Source organism: Sardina pilchardus, chromosome 3 (genome assembly GCF_963854185.1).
Source record: "Sardina pilchardus chromosome 3, fSarPil1.1, whole genome shotgun sequence".
Lineage (NCBI taxonomy): Eukaryota > Metazoa > Chordata > Actinopteri > Clupeiformes > Clupeidae > Sardina > Sardina pilchardus.
In genome coordinates this window covers 37,667,407-37,690,261 of record NC_084996.1, presented here as the reverse complement: position 1 = coordinate 37,690,261, position 22,855 = coordinate 37,667,407, and the positions used below count along the sequence as shown (strand labels likewise).

The 22,855-nt window shown below is 45.6% G+C and overlaps 1 protein-coding gene across 1 annotated transcript in view; it reads left to right on the top strand.

Annotated features, from left to right (window-relative positions):
- LOC134077528 (alpha-1,6-mannosylglycoprotein 6-beta-N-acetylglucosaminyltransferase B-like) overlaps positions 1–22,375 on the top strand; it is a 92,073-nt gene extending 69,698 nt beyond the window's left edge. Inside the window, exons 10-17 of the mRNA XM_062533192.1 lie at positions 2,320–2,453; positions 3,588–3,718; positions 11,419–11,574; positions 11,739–11,885; positions 13,108–13,224; positions 17,860–17,934; positions 19,076–19,347; positions 20,920–22,375. Coding sequence (XP_062389176.1) covers positions 2,320–2,453; positions 3,588–3,718; positions 11,419–11,574; positions 11,739–11,885; positions 13,108–13,224; positions 17,860–17,934; positions 19,076–19,347; positions 20,920–21,118 — 1,231 coding nt within the window. The 3' untranslated portion in view covers positions 21,119–22,375. The remainder of the gene's footprint in view (positions 1–2,319; positions 2,454–3,587; positions 3,719–11,418; positions 11,575–11,738; positions 11,886–13,107; positions 13,225–17,859; positions 17,935–19,075; positions 19,348–20,919) is intronic.
- Positions 22,376–22,855: the final 480 nt, after the last annotated feature.

Here is a 22,855-nt window from a genome sequence, read left to right as displayed (position 1 = left end):
AGGCCGGGTGCCCTGCCATGATCCCCATTTACCTCTCGGCTCTTATCAGTCACACGAGACACAAGCGCAGCAGCTCCTCATCGCTCTGTCCATCTGTCTAGCTCTCCCATATGGCCTATCTCTATCTGTCTCTCTCTCGCTGTCTCTATCTGTCTCTCATTCTCTCTGTCTCTCTCTCTCTCACACACACACACACACACTCTAGTGCATATGCCCACAGATAGCTGATTTCTCCTTCTCTATAGTCTTTTTGTGTCTTGCATTCTCTGGTGTTAATCTTTCTGTCAACATATAATGTTTTCATTAGTGTATTAAAACACATTTAAGAGATTAAACTCCCTCTCTCTCACTTGCTCTCTATCTATCTATCTATCTATCTACAGTATCTATGTATCTATCTATCTATCTATCTATCTATCTATCTATCTGTCATTCACATGCACTCAGAGAGAGAGAGAGGATACATGCACATTTACTCACATGTTCTCTGTCTATCTATCTTTTTCTTTCTACATCCCCATGAGACCTCTGCTCTGTTCTCAAACCTCACATAGACTGGAAGGTCAGTCCTGAGAACGTACTGGTTGGAAACAACAGAAAAGTTCTCTCAGTTACAAACATTGAGCATGGTATGTGGTTTGGAAGTAGTGATTGGGCTGAAGTGTATAATCAAGGATCAGTAGCGATACATGCTTTGAGACTTGAGATGGAATTTTTCCTTTTTGATTGCATTCTTACCCACAGCCGGTACAGGTTTACTACAGGCTTTTCTTCATGGCCGTTAGGCTGTACTTGATATTGATTAAAACATGTTCTCTTATTTACCCGATGTTCAAAGACACTGAAAGGGGGATGTGGTGGGGTGTGGTGGGTATGCCCAGAATGAAGGGAAAGGTGCATTAATATTAGATAGATAGATAGATAGATAGATAGATAGATAGATACTTTATTGATCCCCAAGGGGAAATTCAACTGGGGCTCTGGATGCCATGACAAGCATTTTGGCCTTTAACAATATCATCAACTGAAATCAGACTGTCCTTCACTGTCACTTTGACTCTGAAGAAGTCGCTGTGCGTCGCTTGCTGCACCATTAAAGTCTGAAAAGGTTGTTTGTGTGCTCCAGTCCGGTCCACCCTGCGTCCAGTCATGTGAAGTGGCCCGGGGCCTGGTGCTGGTTCTGTGGTTCTGGTCCAAGAGCACCGAGGGTCCAGAGAGCAAGTGACACCCATTTCAATCCTTGTCATTCAGTGCCATCAAGGTCATCTTGGCTGGTGTGTATCGTGAAGTTGCCGGGGGGTTCTTTAGCTGAAAGTTTATCTTCCATAGTGCTGTCAGCTTTAGAGCGTATCAGTCCAGCCAGGGGTCATAGATAAATTGAAGATGTGTGCAACTGGAAAAAAAGCAGAAGGAGAGAGAGAGAGAGTGAAAAAACAGACAGATATGGTCCAGTTAATCATGTCAAGTCTGAAAGCCTCTAGGCTTGTCCACTAACAGGGCTGAAGATAGGGAGGTCAACACAGGAAGTGAGGATGACGCGGGTCGAGGTTGAGGAGTGGAGAAGAGGTGGACATGTAGCTTGAGGAGACGAGACAGAAAGATATGACTCCATCTTTGTTTGTTTGTTTTTTTCTTCACCTTCTATCTATCTGCCCCTCAGCACAACCTTTCTCGGAGAACACAAAATGGCGCCCTCGCAGGGCAGGGCTTTTCCAGACCTGCTGTCAGAAATGGACAAAACAGTTCAGAAGACTCAAAAGCAATATATGTGTGTGTGTGTGTGTGTGTGTGTTGCAGTATGTGTGTATGGGGTGAGTGGGGTTGAAAGCAAAAGTATGTGTGTGTGTGTGTGTGTGTATGTGTGTGTGTGTGTGTTGCAGTGTGCATGTGTGTAGGGGTGAGTGGGGTTGAAAGCAAGCATCCAGCATTCCTAATGTGATCTGTGTCTGGGTGGGTTGCTGCTGTGTGTGCTGTTAATGAGTTGCAGCGGTCCTCCAGCACAACACACAGCACACAGCACACAGCTCTTTAGCCCACAGCTGAACCTGCCTACAAAGCAGGGGCCACAACAACCCTTTTACGGCACCATGGACACTTCCAATGAAATGTCTGTGGGAAATGCCATCTTGAATGTCACATCTGTTATCTTCCTCTCTATCTCTCTGTTCTCTTTTGTTCTGTCTTTCTTCTCTTTCTTTCTTTCTTTTTCTTTCTTTCTTTCATGCTTTCTTCTTTCCTTTTCCATTCTTTCTTCCGATTTTTCTTTCATTTTGTTCTTTGTTTGTTTCTTTTATCACTCTCTCTCACACACACAAACAGGTGTCATTTGCGGGTGATTGACACGTTTGGCACAGAGCCTGCGTACAGCCATGAGCAGTATGCCACGCACCACAACTACCGGTCCAACTGGGGCTACTGGAACCTCAACTGCAGGCAATACATGACCATGTTCCGTAAGTTACTCCTTCGTGTGTGTGTGTGTGTGTGTGTGTGTTTGTGTGTGTGTCAATACTGTTCAACACTGCCTTATCTAGCCACAGCATTTTAATGAAGAAGCAGAATTACTACAGTAAGAATTACTCTGTGGTCCATGATAGTGGTACAGTGAAATGACTTGGTGTAATACACACAAACAGCACAAACCACACACTGATAACTTTAAAGCAACACTAAAAAGCTTTGTGTACCTTAAAATAATGTTTCCAAAATCAATCAGTGGTTCATCAACTCGTAACAGGCTGAACAGCATTTCTGCATTCACTTTGCGGGCCTCTATCGGCTTTAACCACACTAAGTTTACCAGATCGGGTAGAGGATCTGTAGTTTGATGGAATGAGACACAAGAAACTACAAATTTGACTTCCTTCGATGTTGCAATACATCATACTTGAATAAAATCATGCAACATAGTCTACCTGTCGGTGGACATCATTTGCTGGGTAAACAAATAGCGTGCGTGCGACAGAGAAAAAGTGCTTTAGTGCTGCTTTAAATACAGAAACTTCAGTTCAGAGACATGATTTTGTCACGGAGCGCACACATTATCAACAGATTTTTTTTTTCTGTTTTTGACCTCTAATTTCAACTGTTCATCTGTTTCGTTAGTCAGTTCTTTATTCTCGTAGTCCTTTTCAAACTTCTTTGTTTGAGTTAATGAGAAAATAACAGAAAGAGACAGTGCCTCAGCTCAGTCTGAGCAGGAAATCACTGATAAGCAAAGGTCACGATTGACGCTGACAATCTCTCAGCTTGACTCAATTTAGAACGAGTCACGTGCCGATGAAGACTTCTGCCACACGCACACGACCGACGCAAGTCAAGGAACATAGCGCGCCATCTGCCCTTTTTGCCGGACGCGGCGTCTGCCTGATGTCGCCATTGACGTCAAAACTGTTGCCTTGTTGTCTTTTGTTGCCATTGACGTTAAAAGAGTTGCCTTGTTGTCTTTTGTTTGTTGACGTCAACAGAGTTGCCTTGTTGTCCTTTGTTTTTTGACATCAACAGAGTTGCCTTGTTGTCTATTGTTTGTTGACCTCAACAGAGTTGCCTTGTTGTCTATTGATTGTTGTTGTTTGTGCGCCTCACAGCCCACACGCCGGACAACTCGTTCATGGGCTTCGTGGCGGAGGAGCTGAACGAGACGGAGCGGAGGAGTATCCAGAGGAACAAGGTGGCCACCATGGCCGTGGTGTACGGCAAAGAGGTCAGCATGTGGAAGGCAAGTCTGCTGAGTAACCGTAACCGTAACCGTAACCATGTGAAAGGCAAGTCTGCTGAGTAGCCGTAGCCGTAGCCGTAACCGTAACCGTAACCGTAACCATGTGGAAGGCAAGTTGCTGAGTAACCACAACTGTAACCGTAACCATGTGTACTGTAAGTCAAGTCTGCTGAGTAACCGTAACTACAGTACAGTATGTGGAGGCAAGTCTGCTGAGTAACCGTAGCTACAGTACAGTATGTGGAGGCAAGTCTGCTGAGTAACCGTAGCTACAGTACAGTATGTGGAGGCAAGTCTGCTGAGTAACCGTAGCTACAGTACAGTATGTGGAGGCAAGTCTGCTGAGTAACCGTAGCTACAGTACAGTATGTGGAGGCAAGTCTGCTGAGTAACCGTAGCTACAGTACAGTATGTGGAGGCAAGTCTGCTGAGTAACCGTAGCTACAATACAGTATGTGGAGGCAAGTCTGCTGAGTAACAGTAACCGTAACCATGCCCTGGGGATGGTAGCATATTTGTTCTGTTAAAGTGCAACATCCCTGTGCACAGCCCTCCTTTTTTCTTCTTTCCAGGTGCTGATGAGGTGCAGTACAGTAGATCAGTTTTTTGAGGGTTTATATATGTTTTGTTGTGATGTTTTCAAATCCAGCCGCTTTATTCATGGTTTTAAGTCAAGTCACTTTATTTATATAGCACATTTAAAAAGAACACGTACAGCATTAACCCAAAGTGCTTCACAGTTAAGGCAGTCAAGCTACATTAGAACAGTGCAAGATGCATGGAGAGCCTGTGAGATTCCACTCACACACGCACACACACACACAGACACACACACACACACACACATATACAGTACAGGCCAAAAGTTTGGACACACCTTCTCATTCGGACACCCCTTCTTTATTTTCATACTATATGACTATGAAAATTGTAGATTCATACCGAAGGCATTAGAATTATGAATTAACACATGTGGAATTATATACTTAACAAAAAAGTGTGAAACAACTGAAAATATGTCTTATATTTTAGGTTCTTCAAAGTAGCCACCTTTTGCTTTTAATACTGCTTCGCACACTCTTGGCATCCTCTTGATGAGCTTCAAGAGTCACCTGAAATGGTCTTCCAACAGTCTTGAAGGAGTTCCCAGAGATGCTTAGCACTTGTTGGCCCTTTTGCCTTCACTCTGCAGTCCACACAGTGGTTGGAACCAAAGGTCTCCGATTTTGACTCATCAGACCAAAGCACAGATTTCCACTGGTCTAATGTCCATTCCTTGCGTTCTTTAGCCCAAACAAGTCTCTTCTGCTTGTTGCCTGTTCTTAGCAGTGGTTTCCTTGCAGCTATACCATGAAGGCCTAATTCAGGCAGTCTCGTCTTAACAGTTGTTCTAGAGATGTGTCTGCTGCTAGAACTGTGTGGCATTGACCTGGTCTCTAATCTGAGCTGCTGTTAACGCGCGATTTCTGAGGCTGGTGACTCGGATGAACTTATCCTCCGCAGCAGAGGTGACTCTTGGTCTTCCTTTCCTGGGACGGCCAGTTTCTTTGTAGCGCTTGATGGTTTTTGCGACTGCACTTGGGGACACTTTCAAAGTTTTCCCAATTTGTTGGACTGACTGGCCTTCATTTCTTAAAGTAATGATGACCACTCGTTTTTCTTTACTTAGCTGCTTTTTTTCTTGCCATAATACAAATTCTAACAGTCTATTCAGTAGGACTATCAGCTGTGTATCACCCCTGACTTCTGCACAACACAACTGATTCCCAACCCCATTTATAAGGCAATAAATCACACTTATTAAACCTGACAGGGCACACATGTGAAGTGAAAACCATTTCAGGTGACTACCTCTTGAAGCTCATCCAGAGAATGCAGAGTGTGTGCAAAGCAGTAATCAGAGCAAAGGTGGCTACTTTGAAGAAACTAGAATATAAGGCATATTTTCAGTTGTTTTACAATTTTTTGTTTTCCACATGTGTTAATTCATAGTTTGATGCCTTCAGTGTGAGTCTACAATGTCAATAGTCATGAAAATAAAGGAAACTCATTGAATGAGAAGGTGTGTCCAAACTTTTGGCCTGTACTGTATATATATATACTGTACACACACACACACCAGTGGTATAAAGAATCCATCATCTTATTCTGTGTATAGATAGCTAAACAAATAAATAATGAGTCTCCCCATGTCAGCGCAATATCTGCACCATCAGCAGTGTAGGCAGGCTGTCACGCTCTATTTTAATGATCCTGTATGTGGCCATCAACAGGCTGTCATTAGCCAAGCAGCAAATACTGTAACTTCCAACTTCATTCTCACTTGAGTCCACATTTCCGCCGTCTCTGACTCCAGTCTGAACCCAAAAGTCCAAAGCTCTGCCTATTTGTCCACGCCCATTTACTGTAAGTGAACTTGGGCCAGTGGTTGTTATTGGTATCGACTAATGACCTGCAAATATGGACTGGACCAATTCCACTGGTACTCTGTAGATGTTTGCCTGCCTGTCAGCCATTTTTGAAGCATTCCATGTGACCTGACTCTACAGTGAAGCAGGTCACTGATTCATCTCAAATAGCTTTTGATGGTGAGGAAGAGATTACCCTCCAAAAGATGATGGCCATGCTATTACACCCAGTCATGAGTTTCCATCATGAATTTTCCCTGTGACAGGTATTACGTTTCAATGCTGCAGCTCTGTGCGCACACACACACACACACACACACACACACACACACACACACACACACACACACACACACACTGGAGACAAAGAGACATACTGACACAGACAAAGCAAATACACACATGTAAACACTGGACACACACACACACACATACACACATGGACATCCAGTATGCACACACACATTCACATACACACATAGTACATACACGCGTCACCTCTCCAGAAAGGGAGTTACATCCAAAACGCTAGCCTTGACGTTCAAGGTGCCTGGTTCTGGGGTGGTAGTCGGCGGTGTCACAGGGAGAAGATGGAGGCGAGGGAGGAGAGGAGGGAGGAGGAGAGGTAGGAGAGAAGGTGGAGGCGAGGATGGCGGGTGGAGAGGAGGGTGGATGAGGGAGGAGAGGATGGTGGATAAGAGGGAGGAGAGGAGGGAGGAGGTGATGGTGGAGGTGAGGGAGGAGAGGAGAGAGGAGGGGAAAGAGGAGAGAAGATGGAGGAGGGGAGGAGAAGAGGGTGGAGGGGAGAGTGGAGAAGAGGGTGGAGGCGTGGATGAGCAGATTGCCTCCTGGGGGCTTGTCAGGCTCACTGATAGTCTGGCAATTTGGGCGGCGGCGGCAAGATAGCACTCGGGGGGTGTAGCGCAAATAATGTTACCTGTCAGCCTGTGACAAATGGAGAGAGAGTGGGGCTTTAGCCACAGTTAGGTGTGCAGTCTGCACTGAGAGCCAAGCTGGATTCCCCCACCTGTCAACAGGGGATGTCAATCATCTGGGGGTTTATGGGAGACAAAGCCACCAAGTGCGGTCTGGGATTGATTGCATTGTTTGTGTGTGTGCATTCATGTGTGTATATATTAGTGGTGGGCCGTTATCGGCGTTAACGTGCTGCGTTATCGTGCAACTCTTATCGGGCGATAAAAAAAATATCGGCGTTAATCTATTCTCAAAGTTGGGCTGGGAGCTGGGTCTATACCACGCAAGCTATGATCACTTTCACCTTGATATCTTAGCGCGAACGCCAATGTTTAAGAGTGCGCCTGAAAAAAGTCTAGGTCGCACTGGTGCACCTGACGCTGCTCGGCTGCTTTCTTTCACAAGTTGTCATTGTAGACTTCTATGCGTGCAACTTTACCAAACAGTAACCAATGATACATCCTCCCAACATGGACGATAAGCTCAGACCCCTCCCGAATCGGCACCTGATCGCTCATTCCTAATAGAAGTAACCCCCTTCTCCTTGGCCCGCTTTCTCTTGCTCTCCCTCTCCCTCTCCCTCACTCTCCCGTGCACGCTCAATGGACACTCGCGAGTCGCGACCCGCCCCTCGACATGCACATTTAATCCAAATAAAACATTCACTATCGTGAAAGCAATGATGCATATAGAAGACGTTAGCTAAATGAATATAAATTCCGGTTAGCATCATTGCTGCAGAAAGTTGATTAAAACTCTTACATTCAAGTCACTCTTGCATGAGTTGGATGATAATCTCAATACCAATGTTTTCCAACTCCAAAACTCGAAAGGAGAAAAAGAATCAGCCCACATTGAAACTTACAGTAAACACACGTGGGGAAACTGAGCAGTCCAACTAGTAAGCTATGATAAACTAGCCAACTATGCTACTTTGTTTACATTTTGAGGTTTCAAGCAGACAGCTGAATTAAAGAGACAGAGTTGTAATATGAATAGTAGGCTGCAATCTGCATAAAGTGTGCTGTCATGAATATCAGACATGTCAGTATGTAGAATAGGCTTATATAAATAATTTTGTAAAGAAAAAAATCTTTTATTGTGTTTCAAGCTTTTTCTAGACTTTTTGTTGTTAAAAAATCATTATATGAAAGGACAGCAATAAAAAGGTGACCTTTTAGCGTTAAAGGCGATGCAATGAAAAATGTGGGTGCATCTAAATTTTGCGCTGGTGCACCTAAAATTAATCTAGATTAATCTAGATTAATTTCAAGATTACAGTGAGATTAATCTAGATTAACAAAATTAATCTATGCCCACCTCTAGTATATATACACACATGTATGTGTGTGTGTGTGTGTGTGTGTGTGTGTGTGTGTGTGTGCATGTTTGTGTATATGTGGACCTTGGTGCTCTCATCTCTCTCTCTTGCTCTCTCTTTCTCCCTCTCTGTCTTGCACTCCTCTGTCTCTGTGAGTGTGTGCATGTGTGTGTATGTGTTTGTGTATATGTGGATCTTGGTGCGCTCTCTCTCTCTCTCTCTCTCTTTCTTCCTCTCTCTTTCTCTCCTAAGCTACTTGCTCTCCTCTGTCTCTGTGAATGTGTGCATGTGTGTGTATGGGTTTGTGTAAATCTTGATGCTCTCTCTCTCTCTCTGTCTCTGTGAGTGTGTGCATATGTGTGCATCCTCCCTCCATCTCTGTCTGTATGTTGTCTGTATTTGCCCTGCGAGTATGGGGCCGTCTCTGTGTCTTTGATGAGCACTTCTGGCTCCCTGAGACGAGCTGTTTTTTATCTGTCTCTCTTTGTTCTCCTCCTCCTCCCACACCTTGGTGCTTTGTCAACTCCCCGACTCACTCAATAGTTTCAGGCACTGCTTAGCAGTTTGTGAATTTGAAGGATTGCCATGGTAATCCCTTAGCACTCACATACACAACACACACATATACACACACACACACACTCTCTCTCTCTCTCTCTCTCTCTCTCTCTCTCTCTCTCTCGCTCTCTCTCACACACACACACACACACACACACACACACACACACACACACACACACACACACAAATGAACACATACACACACACAAACACACACACACACACACACACACACACACACACAAATACACACACACGCACACACATGCTCACACATATGCACACACACACACACACACACACACACACACACACACACACACACACACACACACACACACACACACACACACACACACACACACACACACAGCACATCAGTTCTCTTGTCCCCTGGAGTCAAAGCCATCCTCAGGTGATTCCTCACTATGCAAAGCTCCTCTTATCTTAAGACAGGCAAAAGACTAATTATCCTTTTTTCTCTGTTTGTTTTCCCTCTCCGTTCTCTTTTATCTCACCCATTTGGACTATCCACAGCTGCGGGTATGTACATCTGATCTTCTCATTTTATTACATTTATTAATGTTCGCCTGCTGCCTGAACTCCCCTAACAAATGAGCTTTTTTATTCTAAATGAACTTATTTTAAAACACAATGGTGGTGGACCTTTAAGAAACCCCTTTCCTCGTGAATCATTTAAAAGCTTTAATGAAGAACCCCGCCGCACCAAAGAACGCGGCTAATTTTAAAATGATGTGAGGTTTCATAGAATTCTCACCTCAAAGGTTTGATTCTCAAATCTCTTTTTTCCCCATTTTCAATTAGAAATGAAAAGGGAAAGGTGTCAGAAAGATACCCTCGTCCATTCTCAGTGGAGGAAACAGAACATAGGCCGTATTTAAAAGCTCTTTTACACAGTTCTCCTTATTGATGATGAGCTGCCGTGGGGCGCTACCTTCAGCAGATTAATGGCTCTGGATCTCTCCGAACGCTCAAATGTGATGAATCACCAAACGAGCCACATCAATTATTTACCCACTAGCGATCTAAATTAGTAAATTATTTAGCATCTTCTTTAAGGAGTATATACTTTAACGGAGGAGTATTTCACTGTCGTTTCAGAGGACTGTAGTCTCAGCATTGTGTATTGGGATTGGGTACAGTGTTTCAACCCTTGTTGGCAGTAGCTAAAACTGACTGGAGCCCACTTACCTTCACAATTTAGACTTACCCAGGGCCACTGAGTTCATGACTGCCAGATTTGTAGCTGATTTGTAGCTTGCAGCAGTCACTGAAGTGTGTCCATTTGCTTTTTTGTCGCGGCGAACAAGCTGGGGTCATTGTATGGCCTCATGCATGACTCCATTAATCTTAACCTTAATGTTCTACCGTGATTAGGGTTGCCCCCCCCCCCCCACTACTCCCAGCCCCCCACTACTCCCAGCGTCAGTGTTTGCTCTTCGTTATTTATTTCCACACATTTCTGTCACTGAGCACGAAAGAAACCCATCTTAACGGGCTATTGATATTCACAGAGAGAGGCAGACCTGTGTTAGAAGTCATCGACGGCTCCTTTTAAGCCACTTATTGGAGAGGTAAATTACTAAGAGAGCTCCCTGATAGCCTGCTGCTCCACGCAGCACTCCCCAGGGGGGTAGCAAAGGAGTTCGTCACGGTAGTCATTTTTGTGCACTTTGGGGGGTTTTGAGAGAGAGAGAGAGAGAGAGAGAGAGAGTCTAATGGACTGAAGGTGTTGTCTCCACACTCCAACTTTCATCAACTTTCAGCAAGTCGTGCCAATGGCCGCTCTGGCCTAGAGACTATTTATTCTGTGGTCAACACCCGTGCACCATCTCCTTGTGGTAGTTCAGTGGTTGATAGTGAAGTATCACTAAGGTGGTCGTGGTGCCCCTTGATGTGCGTAGGTTTGGCCACAGTGGACAGTCCCCAAAAACACAAAGGAATGAAACATCTTGTCCCATATACTGTGTATAGACCCTTTCAATCTGTTCCTAGAGAGTTTCCAGTTGAAATATTGAAAACCAACGCAGATACTTTTAAACAAAAATGCATCGGACTTCACCGCAATGTTCCAGAAAATGTTGACTTCTTTTTTTAAATGTCCCAAAGTTACCATTAGCTCAAAGTTATTTTCTGTGCCTTCGGAAATGCCTTAGGAACGCCCTTTAGTTTATGCTGTTGAAAGAGTCTATAGCTGACATCATTTAATGGCCTGGGGTGCATTCCATCTCCTTTCTTGAGTTTCCCCTTGGGGATCAAGAAAAGGCAGGAAGGGTTTGCACTCTGAAAAAATACAGACAAAGTCTTTGCTGGAGAAGATTATTTTACTGGGTGAGCAGATGTTTCAGCCATTATGTCATTCTCAATGCTCGCACTGAGGGATCAATAAAGTATCTATCTATCTATCTATCTAGGGAAAGGACAACTTCCTGGCCATCCTGAACCGCTACATGGAGATCCACGGCACCGTGTACTACGAGTCACAGCGCCCCCCGGAGGTGCCGTCCTTCGTCAAGAACCACGGCCTGCTGCCCCAACACGAGCTCCAGCAGCTGCTGCGCAAAGCCAAGGTGTGTCAGCTGAGGCTGAAGCCATGCCAACCATGAATGGAAATAATAAGTGTGTGTGTGTGTGTGTGTGTGTGTGTGTGTGTGAGTGTGTGTGTGTGTGTGTGCTTGTGTGTATAATTAACAGGTTTTTAAAAGTATTTGTTTTATTGCATGTCTCCTTCCAGCTCTTCATTGGCTTTGGCTTCCCTTACGAAGGGCCCGCCCCTCTGGAGGCGATAGCCAATGGCTGCGTCTTCCTCCAGCCCCGGTTCCAGCCCCCTCACAGCTCCCTCAACCACGAGTTCTTCAGAGGCAAGCCCACGTCAAGAGAGGTGAGTTTCCCTCAGTCACCTGGCTGTGGCGATCACAGCTAGCCTAGAAATCTAGACACCCCTAGCGGCAGCAAATCTAATTTGCTGCCAGGGTAGTCTAGCAACTCTCCGTTGACTTTGGAGCTGGCCAGTCTCAACGACGCCCGGACCAATCACATTGTGTATAGAGTCGGTAGGCGGGCTTAACATAATAATGACGACTGACCTGCGACCAGAAGCTGCAACCGTTAAGCATCCTGCTACTTGAAAACAAGAAGGTGATTTGTTTAGTGCTATCCTATTGCGTGGAGGGGGAATTGGAAAGATAACCGTTTATCCCACCCCTCCAATTGAGCCCTGATATGGTGAGTTTCCAGACCCTACATCTTGATGTGGGTGTCTGGCTCGTCAGGCTAGATCACAGCACTTTCTTGTGCTAATGTTATCATATGGTGCCAAGCTTTTGTTGTGAAAACTGTGTTTCTGCATGCCAACCATATACATAATACACAGACATTTCATTCCTCTGGTAGCCTGTGTAGTATTTTTGACAATAGTCTGGTGTAGTAATTTACAACCAATTAGGTTGTGGTGAGTCACAAAGAGTTCAGACTGTCTCACATTTTCTTTATACTGTTTTGTGTTGGCTCACATTATATTTGTTGTCTTTGTACTTTATTTAACTGACCTAGTTTCTGATGTGTTGAAACATACTAGTTTAATGCTGGCTCTGCACCTTCAAATAATATTAACCCTGACAAACATCAGAACACCCAAATGGTTTGTTGAAACAAATTGATTACGTAATTGATTAAGTTCTCTGAAGTAATTTATTCAGCAATTTTCAGCAAATGAGTCTCCATAAGCTATAGATAAGTCACAAAACGTTCTGATTGTCTTCGTACTGAAATGTATTGACTTTGTGCTTTATTCATACTGAAATATATTGGCTTTGTGCTTTGTTCAGCTGACTCTGTAACTTTAACCCGCACAATGGTATATAATAGAATCTGCAGATGTCATGTTGACAGTGGTCCTAAACAATGATGTTATTTTCTTTCTCTGCAGATGTCAGATTGATATTGACAGTGGTCCTCAACAGTGACATTATTCTCTCTCTCTGCAGATGTCAGATTGATATTGACAGTGGTCCTCAACAGTGACATTATTCTCTCTCTCTGCAGATGTCAGATTGATATTGACAGTGGTCCTCACCAGTGACATTATTCTCTGTCTCTGCCAGGTCTCGTCCCAGCACCCATATGCAGAGCAGTACATCGGGAGGCCCCACGTGGTGACGGTGGACTTCAACAACTCGCAGGAGTTTGAGGCAGCCATCCAGGAGATCATGAGAGCCAAGGTAATCTACCAGTGCCATGAAAACCATCTTTGAGTGTGTGTTCATTGTATCACTGGATCCCACTAGGGAACCAAGGTAATCTACCAGTGCCATGAAAACCATCTCTGAGTGTGTGTTCATTGTATCACTGGATCCCACTAGGGAACAAAGGTAATCTACAAGTGCCATGAAGCCTTCAAACACTATCTTCGAATGTGTGTTCATTAAAGCCACGGTCATATCATTGGATCCCACTAGTTATTCACACAGTCCCATACACCCATACACTACAGGACTTGGTGACAGAGGTACAGTATATGCCAGGCGATAACACCATGACATTATAGTGCTGAAACCAGCCCGTGGTGCAGTAGTGCAGTAGTGCACCCACCGAGCCTTTTACCTGATGATACTCACCAGTGCAGCGTTCTGTTTGTGTGCACCGATAATGGTGTGTGTGTACAGCCTGGCTATCACCAGACCAAGCTCAGTCTTTTGAGATTGAACATTAGTCTGGGAAGTCTGCGCTGTATTTTCTGCTGCACAAGAGGCATGATCAATGGGCATAGATCAAATGACTGCGTGCTTGGATAGTCCTTTAACCAATCAGACCAACAGTCCGTGTGTGCCTGGTGGATAAGCCAGTTTGTGACTGGTTCCAGCAAAAGTGGAACGGAAGCAGGAGAAATAAATGTGCAGGTGTCCAACCTGAGCTGCAGGACAAAATCCAATTCAATTCAAATTTCAGAGCGGGCTAGGTTTAGTGTGTGTGTGTGTGTGTGTGTGTGTGTGTGTGTGTGTGTGTGTGTGTGTGTGTGTGTGTGTGAATCCTAGTGGCGGTACGGACACCACAACCTGTCCCACCCAAGTTAGGATCAAATTCTCCTATAGTTTGTGTGTTGCTATTTTCCTGCCTTCCCCCAATCTGCCTCAAAAACATGTCAGATACTGTATACACCTGGCTCTGTGACAGACAGGCCACTCCAGGCAAGTCACTGAAGCGTTGCCTTCCTGGAGCGTAAAGTAGTTTTAGAAGATTGGTCTATTTTCTCTTTTTTTAAAATGAATGTGCCGCTATGCTATCACATCTGGTATACCTGTAGCTAGTTCCATTGATAGTGGGAGCTAATTGTTGCAGGATACACTCCATGAAAGGAACGCGCCGGGTAGTGGTGTAGCCTGCTGTAGCCTGTAGCCTGGTGTAGCCTGGTGTAGCCTGGTGTAGCCTGGTGTAGCCTGCTGTAGCCTGCTGTAGCCTGGCTGTGGGAAGGTAACGTGGGGAGGGGTAACGCTTCAGGTAGTGGTGTAGTCAGAGGTGTGTTCAAATTTGGCAAACAGTGGCGAAAGTTCGTGGTGAATATGTTTTCTTTGAACAGTTAAATTTGAACGATTTGGTGTTAACATTCCACTCTAACAGTAATTGTATTGTTGCATTTGTCAAACTCACGTCCAGTTCCACTGTATGTTCGCGGAGCACCATCTCCTTAGACTGTTTGCGATTGTTAGTGTGGTTACCTGATCTGCACGGCACGTCATCAAACCCATTCTGATTGGTCTGTGGGACTTCTCAGGAGGAAATACAGTAATCTCATCCCCCTCCGCTGCAGGTCTCAGCCGTCTGCATCAGTGAATTGTTTTAGAAATGAAGATGCAACAGAAGCAAAGCCTGAGCACACACACACTTGCACTAGGCTGGGCTGGGCAGCCTGAACACACACACAAACACACACACACACACACACACACACACACACACACACACACACACACACACACACACACACACACACACACACACACACACACACACACACACACACACATACACACACCCACCCACCCCTGCGCAGTTCTAGGCTGGGAAGCCTGAACACACACACACACACACACACACACACACACACACACACACATCTGCACTTGTCTGGGTTGGGCAGCCTGAACACACACACACACACACACACACCTGCGCTGCGCTGGGCTCACCATTGTGGCAGTGTTCCAGAGGTGCCCTGCCTACTCTGGCTGATCGATGAACTGTACCTGCGGAGGGGAGCGCTGCGTTAATCACCCCAGCTGGGCTCAATCTGTCGTTAGCACAACAAGCAGGCCAGATCTATTCATTTCCGCTCACTTGCTCTCTCTCACATACACACACACACACACACACACGCTCTCCTCTCCTGTCTTTCTCTTTTACTCTCTCTCTCTTTCTCTCCCTCTGTCTTTCTCTCTCTCTGTCTCTCTCTTTCTCTGTCTCTCTCTTTCACTCTCACACACTTTCTCCCTCTCTCTGTCTCTCTCTTTTTCTCTCTTTCTCTGTCTTTCTCTTTCACTCTCTCACACACTGTCTCTCTCTCTGTCTCTGTCTCTTTCCCTCTATCTTTCTCGCTCTCTGTCTCCTACTTTCTCTCTGTCTCTCTCTCTCTCTCTCTCTCTCTCTGTCTCTCTCTCTCTCTCACTCGCGCGCTAGCGCTGCAGCACCTGCCAGGTGTGTTAAACAGAGGCTGATCTTGAGAGCTGACTGTGCTGAAGCGCTCTACTTGTCTCTCCCACCTTTTGTGTGAGTTTGCCAAAGTCGTGCTCCGTTCAGAGAGAGAGGCGCACACACACACACACACACACACACACACACACACATTCCTCATTCTCTCTCTCTTTCACACACACACACACACACACACACACACACACACACAGAGAGAGACAGGGAGAGCTAACAGCTATAGAGGCCACTGCTTCACAGCAGGCTGCCTCTGAGTGAACTTATGAGGATGATTTTTATGAACTTTGAAGCTCTGTCTGTGTGAATGATATTACTGAAGCAATGCAGCGAAAGGAAAAAATATGCGCCATTAAAAAAAGTCATTTGTATGTCAAGGGTCTCTGTAGCTGCAAAGCCGCAAAATATCTCTTTGGCATTGGCCTTAAGATTACAAGGACAGAGACTTCTACATGGGTAGCACGAAGGGTAGGGTCTGCGTACAGGACCCCTGCTGTGCTGTGTGGATGTGTGCACAAGGAGAGAAGAATATCCCCACGGGCAAGTTTGGCTCACTACGGCTAAGTAGGCAAGCGCCAACTGCAATGGATTCTTTTAACAACGTGACAATTACGGGGACTAATGATAAGAATCAGAGCTGAAGCGTGAGTTGGCACGTAGTGTGCCTATGATGGGGGTTGGCACGCAGGGTGCCTATGATGGGGGTTGGCACGCAGGGTGCCTATGATGGGGGTTGGCACGCAGGGTGCCTATGATGGGGGTTGGCACGCAGGGTGCCTATGATGGGGGTTGGCACGCAGGGTGCCTATGATGGGGGTTGGCACGCAGGGTGCCTATGATGGGAGTTTTTGAGGGCAAATGATTCCTTTCAGATGCTTGGATCTCAGAAGCGAATGTCAACTGAAATGAATTCTATTGACAATATGAGAATTGATGAGACTTTATCTCGGTGCTTTGTGTGTGTGCATGTGTGTGTGTGTGTGTGTGTGTTTGTGTGTCTGCGTGCACATGGCTCGCCTTTGTACAGGAAACGCTCGAGGCGAAAGCTCGCTCCAGAATAGCTGATGAGGCGGTTGATCCACTTCATTTGAATCGGATGAAATAAACTAATAAGAGCGAGAAAAAAAAAGAAGCTCCAAACGGTACCGTTTGTCATGTTAAACGCCACACCACTTACAGGGCTCCTCTTCCACAGCAAGGCCAGGAGGCTCCTTCTGTTACTAGCGAAAGGGTCCGTTCAGACGAAGCAAGCGGAGACTTATAACTCACGTCCTCGCGCTCCTCATTCAGCATGCCGACCTCCTCACTCAAATAATCATACACAATTTAACTCCGTGCAAATAGGCCCCGCAGCACAATTTGGCACTTATTATTCATTACATCTTTCATTATGTGGGACATGACTGAAACTCAGAGAGTGCTAGCGAAAAAAATTAAAAAAGCGGGGTGTAAAAAAGCAACGAGGGTTGAAGGAGGGAGGTGATCCAGAGAAGGTGTTGCCATCGTTAGGGCCTGTTTGAGCGACGATGGGACTCGTACGACGCGTGATGAAGTGGATGTTGTGTACACTCAAACCCATTTCCCAGTGAGTTGATCTAATCAGGTTCTCTCTGAATTGAATCGATAGGGCAATTAAACTGTAATGCGTATGACTTTGCAGCGATCTCAAGTGTAATGCATTTACTCAATCATGGTAATGGATTAGGCATATACATTTACCATATCATGGTAATGGGTCAGGCATACACACTTACCATATCATGATAATGGATTAGGCATATACATTTACCATATCATGGTAATGGGTCAGGCATACACACTTACCATATCATGATAATGGATTAGGCATATACATTTACCATATCATGGTAATGGGTCAGGCATACACACTTACCATATCATGATAATGGATTAGGCATATACATTTACCATATCATGGTAATGGGTCAGGCATACACACTTACCATATCACTTACGATATCATGACATACAAACTTACCGGATTATTACCTGTGACTGAAGTTAGTAAGCTGTGTTGATGGAGGAGTGAATAATAAGTGTGTGTGTGTGTGTGTGTGTGTGTGTGTGTGTGTGTGCGCGTGTGTGTGTGCGTGTGTGTGTGTGTGTGTGTGTGTGTTTGTGTGTATTTCCAGGTGGAGCCTTACCTGCCCTACGAGTACACCTGTGAGGGAATGCTGGAGAGAGTTAATGCCTACATAGAACATCAGGTAGGTTCTTCACACACACACACACACACACACACACACACACACACACACATTCAGAGATGCACAGTATGTTTAGCTATTTTGTGAGCTGTCTGTTCCCATGGAGTGGCCTGACAGCCAGAGTGAAATGGGGAAATAGGAGGCAGTGACCTCTTCTGATCCCTTTTCCAGCCTCTATCTGAGACCTGTCACACACTTCATCACTGTCACCCACCCACACACACACACACACACACACACATACACACACGTACAGACAGAGGGAATTTAAACACTGTTTGTCAGAGCCTGGCACCCACAGTGTGTGTTCAGCCTACTGATCCAATACTGATTTCCATCCCTCTCTCTCTTTCTCTCACTCTCTCTCTCTCTCCCTCTTTCTCTCTCTCTCTCTCTTTCTCTTTCTCTCTCTCACTCTCTCTCAATCTTTCTCTCTCTCTCTTTCACAACCAGGCACACAAACACTTTAACACACACACACACACACACACACACACACACACAACCATGACCAGGGGTCAGTGCATGAGTTGCCGATTCTGTGTCCCTGATGAGTATGTTGAGCGGAGAGAGTGGGAGAGTGGGAGTGTAGGAGAGTGGGAGAGTGGTGCCTGCCCCTGGGGGTAGTGGAGCAGGAGCAGGAGCAGCCTGAGCTCCAGCCCCGCTATCTGAGCTCCGTGTTCTGGGAGATCACACGGAGATGTCAGGACTCCTTTGCTGCTGGTCAAAACACAAACTGAGACCCCTGAAGTCAATACCAGACTCTGTCTTAAAAAAGTTATTTTGTGTGTTAAACTTTAGCAAGAGTTGTGCAAATATAATCAATATGTTGTTGAGTATATTCTGCAACAACACTCTCTTTCCCATGAGTCTGCACTGGTTGAACTTCCATAATACCCATAATAATACCAAGCAAATAGAAAAGCAGAGCCTTACGCATCTGTGCAATAGAAAGATTTATATACGCAAAGATAAATAAGAATCCCAAATCACAATCACATCTTTGTAGTACAGACTTTATTTACTTTCAGTGTTATGCTGAAGAACCAGATGTACTGTATGGATTGTGAGATTTGACTGATTGTTTGTTTGTCAACTGATTGATCACAAACACACGTTGCCGTTCTCTACTGTGCTCCAGGACTTTTGCCACCCCGATGCCCCGTTTCCCCCTGTAAACGCCTCCAAGTCCTGGCCGGGCAACCCCCCCAGCCCCTTCACGCTGCTGCCCAACACCAGCACTCTGGTCTGGGCCCCCAACGTCACAGCGCCGCCCTGTTGGCCACCGCTCTCCGCCATGCTGCTGCTGCTGGCCCCCGAGGGCATGTCGTGCGGGCGGGCGTGCCAGGACGAGAGCCTGGCGTGCGAGCCGGCCTTCTTCCCGTACGTCAACAACCTGGAGGCTCTAAACGGGTGAGGAAGCGAGTGAGAGCCTGTGTGCAGATCCAACTGTGTCTGTGTACGTGTGAATGAATGAGAGAGCACCTTCTCTCCTAGCGCTAGCGCTACCAACAGCTGGCTAAATCTCCAACTTACCACGTTCCCAGCACTCACCCCCCTCTCCCCCACACAGTGATATGTACAGATAGAACTGCATAGAGGTGGGAAAGTCCAGCTTCAGAAAGTGAAAGTCCTACCACATGTCTGTGCCAGACATTTACTTAAACCAGCTGATTCTAATTAGCACAACTCCTCAGTCAGGTAGAGCAGCTCATCCCCCATGTTAAGTGCGCAGGTAGAACCAATACACGGTTGGATTCTTATTCTCTGAAGCTGGACTTTTCCACCTCTGGAACTGCATCTGTGTGCGTGGGAATATATAAGAGAGCACCTTCTCTTCTAGCACTACCAACCAACAGCTGGCTAAATCTAGCACTTACCACGTTCTTAGCACTTCCCCCCCTTCTACAGCTGCCACTTAATTCTATGCGAGTAGTGCTTATTACTGTACAACATGTCCTTCTCGCATTGTACCTGGATGGTTTTCCTTTTTTGTATCCCTGTATATAAAAGCATCAACTAAATGACTACATGTAAGTGTAAATGAATGTGTTCACGTATACTGTACCATTCTTTTACATCCAAAGTGTTTTAGATGCATGCGAGGAGAACTCATTTCACCATTAGTGTTGTGCCCACGTACTGTAGAGTTATACGTGTCACCCTTAGTTAGCCATGCTCTACAATAAGTCTCAAGGGATATAAGCCTTTCTTGGAAAGCCTTGGATTTAAATGTGTTCAAGACAGAGACATCCAGGCCCCAAACAGAAGTAGAAGACAGCAGTAAAATGAGAAACAGAATGGTTTTGTAGCACACGAACAGAGCCTTCCCTCCTGTGTGAAATTCACCTCAGCGTCGTTGTGTGTTAATCCAGCAGCTGTTGATTGTGGTCTCGCCCCCTCTGTCTTCCCCCTCACAGCAGGTGAAGCAAAGCTGACTGTTCTCTGGGCACTCCCTCAAGCTGCCCACCTAGTCATGTCCTCTCCCTCTCCATCCCTCCCTCCTTCTTTCTCTCCTACCCCTCTTCTCAACCTCCTCCTTGAGTCTCTCTTCCCTGTCTCTCATCTCTCTCTCTCTCTCTCTCCCTCCCACTCTCCTTCTCTCCCTCCCTCCTTCTTTCTCTACCTCTCTTCTCCACCTCCTCCTTGAGTCTCTCTCTTTCTCTCTCTATCCTTCCCTCTCTCTTACTCTTCTTTTCTTCCCTGTCTCTTCCTCCATCCCTCTCTTGCTGTCTCACCCCTACTGTTCTTTCATCCCTCTCTCTCTCCTCCTTCCTGGCCTTCCTAACTTAATCACATATTTTCTTCTCTCTCCTTCTCTCTCTCTCTCTCTCTCTCTCTCTGTTCCAATAGAGTTGTATTGTATTGAATGCTCCATCTCTCTCTCAAGTTCAAGTTCAAGTGTGCTTTATTTATTATGCTCCATCTCTCTCTCTCTCTCTGTTCCAATGGAGTTGTGTTAAGTGCTCCATGTGTGTCCCTCAGGCTGCAGGTGCAGTGTGAGGCGCTGGAGGAGGAGGTGAGCCACCTGTACCCGGCCGTGTCTCTGGAGGAGGGCGAGTGCTTCCTGCAGAAGGAGCCGCTGCTGTACAGCTGCGCGGGGGAGGGCCCCAAGCTGCGCCGCCTCTGCCCCTGCCGCGACTTCCTCCAGGGCCAGGGGGCGCTGTGCAGGGACTGCTTATGACGGGGGGCCGCCGCACCTGCTCACCGCCACAGGAGGGACGGACGCTGAGAGGCCGGCTCGGTGTGCCCGCCGCACCGCTAGGCCGTGGGGAAGAGAAGGGGTCAGTGGCGGAACTACGGAGAGGACAACAAAAACGCTGCACCGTAGAGGTCCTGGGTCGCGGTGGAGTCCGAGGACGAGGCCCCCATGTAGTCCTATGGCTCTCCTCCAACAGGCCCCCCCCCAGTGATGTGATTAATGAGAGGTGTGTGTGGGGGGCTGGGCCAGTCCACTCACAGGAGGCTACAGGCATCTGACGTGCAAGATGGCGACCTCTGCTAGGTAAGGGTGGTGGCTACTGAGAGAGAGAAGCTGGCAGAGGGAACTTGGTCTTACACAGGTTTGGGTTCTCCTTCATGTTGTGGACGGTAATGTCAACAGGCCAAATTTGCATGGCATTTTCCAAGGGTGCACTTTCCCCCCCAAACACATTAAAAATGATAATAACCAGTTTTGTTCATAATGGGAATGTGCAGTTGATGAGGTAAAGAGAGAGATAATCAGGCTTCTGGCTGTCTTTATTTTTGATGATTTGTAAGAACATCAAAATACAATTTGCACTGAAAACCATTAGGAAAATGTGCCTAATGGGTACAAATTATTTATTTATGTACATGATTTATTTATTTATTTATTTATTTTGCCCATCATAGTTTTAAATTGGGGCAAAACAGTCATTAAAACCTATTGTCTCGTCTGTGAAAATAACCTGAAAGATTGTGAATACCAAGTGCTAGATTCTAGGAATCTTTGGCATGACTTTTGTTCCGTTGTGTCAAATACAACGAAAACAAACGTTTGCCACCCACTTATCACAGTCTTTTCAGAACATGATATTGCAGGCTACTCTTCCATACGGTATGACATGAGGTAGTCATGGTGATGGAGATATATATCTGGCCTCTTTGATGGCTCTGTGCGTTGAATGTACATAAGAGCATGATATGAATGAGCGACTATGGCTATGAGCTATGGCTGAAATGATCACTGTGAAAGTTCATGGCAAAATCGATGGGAATGATTAAACTCAGAAGCATGCCAGACACCATTCTAATTTATTGATAGGAACTTGATTAGGTTTACTCTGACATACATACTTTATCTGTACATGAAATTCAGCAGAAAACCTCATTTGTCATTGTTTTGTTTTGTATTGTAACATGTAACTTGACTCTCTTGACAAGGTCTTTGTGTAAATCATGATTTCTAATAAACTCATTTATCTGTAGCGCGTGAGTGGCTTCCTCGTTATAGCAAACCGGTAAGTCTGAGTGATCTCTGAATGAGAGGTCGTCCTTCAGCACAGTCTGTTCCATACAGCCAGCGTTCCATACGTTTATAATCTAATGGTTTTGTGTGTGGTTCTTGCAGACGTGTATGTCCAAAGCGTTGTGCAGTAATACGAATGAATATTATCATTGGAACAGTTATATGTAGTCATATTAGCTTACATTAAAATATCACTAATGGACTAAATCATTTTAATAGAATAATGGTATCAGCTCGTCATGATGATAGCAATAACCATTAAGCGCAAACTGTGATTCTGTAAGGCTGTGTACTGCTTGACTCTGACCCTGTTCATTGGTTATACGCAAGGATGAGTCTAAAACCCTTTTCTGAAAATCCCCAATATATCCCTACAATGAAGTAACATCCAGACCCTGGTAATCTTCAGATTAAGGTTCTGGCCACTAA